Raw genomic sequence first — 6229 nt, forward strand, 5'->3', positions numbered from 1 at the left:
CCCCCAGCCCCCCACCAACCCCTGGCAGTGCCCTTGCTCTTATTTATAGACCAGTAAAGGAGCTCGGCCAGAACTTGAGGACACGTGCTCTAAGCTGGGAGACAGTATAGGTGTGGTGGGGCTGCACCTGTGACCCCACGCCCATCAGTCTTATTGGAGCTGGGGGTTCCTGGGGAAGTGGCAGCCAGCTGCTGAGGCCTCACCAGCCCAGAAAACAGAAGACCAGGATGGACACTTCCCACAAAGACACAAGCCTGCTTTGAGTCGCATCTATGTTTGTGTGTGTCCCCCCACCCCAAACCTGGCAGGCAGGCCATGGGACAGTCATTTGCACAGGACCATGACACAAGATCGCACAATTAGTGACAACCCTAGAATGGCCTGTCACCTCTGGCTGCCAGTGACACACAGGGGACCAAAACTTTCCTGCATGTTCACCTCCCTATAATCCCCCGTCACCTCTGCTTAGGCCCAGGGCTGGGGAGAGGGCAAGGAGACCCCTATCTACAAGCTGGAGCAAATACCTGGACCACCACCACATGATCGCAAAAGGGAGTTACTGGCTGAAAAAGATGGCACAGCACTGAAGCTTCAAGGTTCCAGGACCGCCCCTGCCTGGCCACTCCACCCATATGAGGCTGGTCCAGGGGCCTGGGTGCCATGGAGGTGCCAACAGCAGGGATCAGGCACCTGGCCAGCTGGGGCCACCCACAGGCCAGGCAAGCAGAGGGCGGGGCCTCCACGGGAGCAGGCAGGACCCACCTCTTCCCAGTGTGACTGGGGCGGGGCGCAGGAGCCCACGGAGCAGACGTCACAGCCTAGAACCTGGCAGAGCCCCAGTGTATTTCTGGAAGCCCAAAGCCAGCCCAGAAGTCACAACCACACTGCTCCCTCCTGTCCCCAGCCCTGGCTAGTGACCTTTGCCTGCCCCCACCCTCTCAGGGTGAAAACCAGCACTCTGCCCACAATCCAGCCTGGCTTTACTAACCGTGCCCTCTGCAACCCCAGCACCCAGCCTACTACTGACACCCAAGCTGTCTCAAGCCATAGCCTGCTGACCGGGGAAGGCTGAAGCTAGCATCTGCTACCCAACCTCACTGGGCATGCACAGAAAACTAAGAGTTGGGAGAGAGAGCAGGCTGCGTCCCAAACCCGCCAGTCTCAGCATGATAAAAACAGCGTACATTGTCGGGTCCCAGGTCTTTAATAGGGGGCTTGGGAAGGGGGCAAACTGTCCATTGGAAGTGGCCAGAAGCAGATTTCTGCAGCAGGCTATGCAGGGACAGAGGAGTAGTGGGCACATCAGCCCATGGAAATCCTGGGAGATGGGAGGAGAGCCCCTCAGGATGACAGTACCCCCACATGGGCAAGGCAAGCACCCAAGCTTGCCCCCAGCCACCAGGCCTGCCAGCAAGGGCAAGGGACTTAATCCCATGGGTTTATTTGGCTCCAAAGGGGCAGGGCCCCAAAGGGTGCTCTGGGCAGAAGCTGTCACCATGCTGCCCCCTAGTGGTTTCCTAGTAAGGTCAGCTCCCCCCCAAAAAAAGTGCTGCTCCAAGGGTGGCTGGCCAGCTTGCTCACTCCCCCCTCCCCCTAGTCAGCCTGACCACAAGAGCTGGCTCAATCTGGCCAGGACACCCCTCCAACTCCAGGCCTCATTTTCCCTGGCTTTCCCTGCCATAGCCACCATGAAGGCACACACCGCCTACTCCAGAGCCTTCACCAGGGCCTCATTGGCCTCAATACGGATTTGGATCTCAGCCCTTGATGCCTCATCTGCAGCCCCCAACAGCTCCGACTGCGCCTTCTCCAGGTTCGCCTTGGCCACCTGCAGAGAGTGGGTGGCAGGTGAGGGCCATGCAGGGACCCCAGCCCAGCACCCGCCCCACCTGGGCATTCCACCCCAATAGCTACAGAGTTCTTAGACAGCTCTGAGCCGATTTTCCCTGGGACACTCACCCCGGGGTCCAGCATGTCCAGTGTCACAGCTTCTTCAGCCAGTAACTGCACAGAAGAGTCAGCATTAACTGTGACAGAGCCGCTGCTCACTGTGGGAGGAAAGGGAGTGAGAGCTCCACATCCAAGTGTGGGGGACATGATCAGCCCCAGAGTCCTTGCTGCGCCAGGAGGGTGACCCCACAGCGTGGCTCCAGAGTCCAAAGGTCCAAGCATAAGGGGATGGAGGCCACCAAGTACATCCACCAGGGGCTGGACATGGGGACAGAACTCCATTCTTTTGCCCAGTGGCCCAGGGGCTAAGCCAGGGTTGTGTGTGAGCGAGAGTTGGATTCAAATCCGGGTTGTGGTATTCAAGAAGACCCACACTGGTGGAAAACCTTAGAATTCAAGATCTTTCCTCCTCCAAAAGGCCCCCACCACGCTGCCATCTTACTTCTCTTCCCCGCCCCTGTTAGCTCCTCCTGCTGATCAGTTACATTCCTAACCACAGCTGGGGTTCCACCACTGGGGAGCTCTACCATCAACAGTATCTTTTCCTGCTCTGTCAATTTAAATGAAAACCGTTCCCTCTGCCCTCCTACTCCACTCACCAAAGTATTTGGAGGTGGTGCCATCCTCAGCGTGAACCACAACCAACCCTGGCCGCAGGACCTGCAGAGTGGGCACGTGGGATGCTAAGATGCCAAAGGCTCCTGTCTGCGTGGGAACATCCACCTGCCTGACGTTGGCTCCGTTGAAGAACACCTACAGACACACGAAACAAGGGTCGCTTCCGGCCAATCCTGGAGGAATAGCGGTCAGTCACTCCCTAAATTCAAACAACTGGGGCAGGGCTGAGGGATGATGGAGATACAGAGGCAGCTGTGCTGCGGCCTATGCTCGAAACATAGCGGGTTCTCGAGTAAGACTGCAGTATCTTTACCTATTAGGGAAGAAAATCCAGCCATCTTAACCTCCGTTCAAAGAAATGATGTTAAGGCAGAAACCGAGGGCCACCCCGGGAGAATACAGAGGCGGTGAATTTGAACAAAGTGCCCAGGGGCTCCGATTCTGAACAGCGTGGGAAAGATACACGCTAGGCACACATGGAAAAGGGAGGCTGAGGAGCGGATCCCGAACCACACGGAAAAGGAGCATCTGGGGAACAGGGACCGCTAAACTGAAGTTTGGAGGCTATGATACCGGACCACACAGGGTTGAGACGCGGATCCGGAACGGGGGTCGCTGACCTGAGGGTTGGGGCCAAACGGGGTAGGAGTGCGGGTGCGGGGTCCGGAAAGGTGTCTGGAGCCCGGGGGACGTTCGAACCTGAGTGGGTGAGGCGAAGGTGAAGGACATCTGCCCTGGGCCTGCTGCAGAGGCCGGGGCGGCGGCGGCCTCGGCGTAGGCCCGAGCCTGGCGCACGACTCGGCCAAGACCCGAGCGGCGGAGCAGAGTAGCGGGCAACATGGCTGAGAGTGGAGGGCGGATAGCAGAGCTGCGGCGGGGAGATTCCCGGCTGGAAGCAAGCGGCCTGGAGGGCGAGGAGGACGACGCGCGTAGACTTATGGGACAGGGATCCGCCGAGGGCGCACGCGCAAACTACGACTCCCGGAGCGCAGCCTGCCACGTTATTGGCCACGCCCCGCCTGGGCACGCGGCAAGCTGGGGGTTGTAGTTTCCTTCCGGCCAGCGCCCCCAGTCCGGTGGTCCGGCGGAAGAGGGAGGCTCAATTACATGGTTCTGCATGAGGAAGCGCAGAAGCCTGCGTGGAGGAAACACTTGAGTCGAAGTTAAGATTCTGCGGGCGCTTACTTGATGTTAGGCGCAGCGGAGAGAGAGACACGGAACTATCAAGATTCTTGCACTAGTTTGGGGTGGTGAGGGCGCTTTACTGACACACCACATTACATAACCTCTACGTGGGAGTGCCCGTCCGGGTGCAGCAGAAAGGAATCTGTTGAGAACGCGAGTTCGATCCCTGGGTTTGATCAGTGGATCAGCGAGCAGGCACTGCTGTGAGCTGTGGTGTTGATCGCAGATGCGCTCGGTTCTGGCGTTGCTGTGGCGCAGGCTGGCAGCTGTAGCTGGGATTCGACCCCTAGCCTATGGAACTTCCATATGCCCCGGGTGCAGCCTTAAAAAGCAAAAAATAAAAATAAAAATAGCCTCTACATTAAGAGGTGAAAAATACTTAAAAATTAAAAAAAAAAGCAGAGTAGGGGGACTGGCCAGATTCGACTGTAGAAGGTGCAGGCGTCCCGGAGCGGCATCCCAGGCGAAGAGCCTAGCCCAGGCAAGCCAGCGGCGTGGGAACGAACATCTTGGCTGTAACCCCCGAGGGTGCCGGCAGAGGGCGCACGGTGCCCAGAGATGAGCTCCCTGCGTCCCCGCCCGCTTGACCACCGCCCCCACACGTTGCTGACGTTAGGGCGCGTGCGCGGGCGGCCCTGGGCTCCGCTGACGTCACCGCGGCCCGCGCAGTCTCGCTCACGGCGCTGACGTCACTGCCCCGCCCCCGCGCTCAAGCAGGTCGGCGTCCCGGGTTGGGCCCCAGCCCCCACCTTGGGCTCTAGGAAAATGCGGAGTCCGAAGAGCTCCCCGGCTGAGGCCCACGTTGGGACGGGATGTGACTGAGGAGCGGACGGGTGCAAGGCGCTAGGGAAGTGTCACACCTAGGCCCATGGCTGGGCAGGTGCTGAGGCTGAAAGAGGTCCCCCCCCCATGAGGGAGGGAGGTCCCCCCCCCATGAGGGAGGGAGGTCCCCCCCCCATGAGGGAGGGAGGTCCCCCCCCCATGAGGGAGGGAGGTCCCCCCCCATGAGGGAGGGAGGTCCCCCCCCCATGAGGGAGGGAGGCCCTGGGCACTCAGGGAGTTAGTCCCAGTCACCTCTCCTGGCCCTAGGCGTGTTTGCGCAGGGGAGAGAGTCCTGTGCCCTGCGAGACCTCCCTCAGTGCCCCAGACCCTATTGCAATGGAGGCCTCCTCCAGTCGGCTCCTCTCACCCATCCATTGGACTTGCCTCTGATCCTCACTCCAGGATAGCCAAGGGGTGGGAGCACCCCCTGTTACTCAGGTCCCAAACTCTAAGTTATCTTGGAATTCTCCATTGGATCCATCGACAAGGCTCCTCCACCCAGTTCGGCCACTGCGGCTACGTTTACTGGCCTGGAGGGCCTCAAGCTTCTCCCCTGGCCTCACCATGGTGTCTTTTCTACACACAGCCAGAGGAACCATATCATTCCCCTTATGGGAACCACGAGTGGCTTCCACTGCCCCTTCAATATGTCGATCTTCAGCCCACACCTTCTCAGACCTCAGAGACTTTGCACAAGCAGTTCCCACACACCTGGAGCCAGCCTTCTCAGATATTTGTCCACTTGACTGCCCCTTGCCCTCCCTGGCAGTGTCACTTTTTCATCCACTGGACACACTCGGTCCTTCTAGGGTGCCTACCCTTTGCTCTGCCTGGGGACTCAGCTATAAATGAACTCCTGCACTTAGAGGTCACTGCATAGTAGGAGCAGGGGTGAGTAGGGACAGAACACACTGGAGCGGATAACAGGCAGCGTTCAGGCAAGAAGCAAAGTGAAGCAGGGGTCAGAAGTGTGGGTTGGAGCTGCTTTTTTAGAAAAGGGAGCCAAGAAGACACAGGTGGAAACCTTGCCAGTGGGAAAGAGCTGAGGAAGTGCTGGAGAGAGAGTCTTGCCATTGAACCTGGAAAAATTTGTCCAGACCCTGCCCCTGCACCTGCAAAGGCCCTGACCTTGGACTGGGCCTTGGGCTTTCACTGGATAAAGGGGTGCCATGGTGTTGTGTCCAACACAGGGCCATGCTTGCTGGGCTGGACTCCCTATGACCAGGCTGGTGGTCTTAGCATCTAGGACGAGAAGCACGATTGTCTGAAAAGGAGCAGTTGACCAGGCATGGAGTTTCTGCAGTCCTGTTGTCACCTGGCACCGGGCAGGCCTTGGTGGCACTCAGCAGGGGTTGTGTTCTGTAAACCTTTGGCAAGCAAGGTGCATGGTGATCCCCGACGCTGCCACCAGCATGTACGGGAGCCTCTAGGATGGGCACACGGAGACTTCCGAATTGGGGCAGGCGAGGGACGGAGAGTCTATGCACCCCAGGACTTTGAGCTGCGGGGAGTTGTGTGCCTTAGGGCCAAAACCCTATTGGTCTCCGCCCCGGGCTCTAAGAATGGGTCGGGGAGTCTTGTGGCAGGGGCCGGGGGCGGAGATTCGGCTGCCTGGGGAGAGGGCGGCTCCGCGTGGGGTGGGGGCGCCCGGGAG

At 59.1% G+C, this 6229-nt stretch overlaps 1 protein-coding gene across 1 annotated transcript; it reads right to left on the reverse strand.

Moving 5' to 3' along the window:
- Nucleotides 1-1188: 1188 nt before the first annotated feature.
- Nucleotides 1189-3527, reverse strand: ATP5F1D (ATP synthase F1 subunit delta). Its single transcript, XM_047777746.1, has 4 exons — nt 3268-3527; nt 2550-2703; nt 1960-2048; nt 1189-1828 (listed from the first exon to the last, which is right to left on the reverse strand). Exons 1-4 carry the CDS (start codon nt 3406-3408, stop codon nt 1706-1708), a joined length of 507 nt encoding a protein of 168 aa, XP_047633702.1. The 5' UTR covers nt 3409-3527; the 3' UTR covers nt 1189-1705.
- Between the last annotated feature and the right edge of the window lie 2702 nt (nt 3528-6229).

This window comes from Phacochoerus africanus, chromosome 4, assembly GCF_016906955.1.
Source record: "Phacochoerus africanus isolate WHEZ1 chromosome 4, ROS_Pafr_v1, whole genome shotgun sequence".
NCBI classification, from domain to species: domain Eukaryota; kingdom Metazoa; phylum Chordata; class Mammalia; order Artiodactyla; family Suidae; genus Phacochoerus; species Phacochoerus africanus.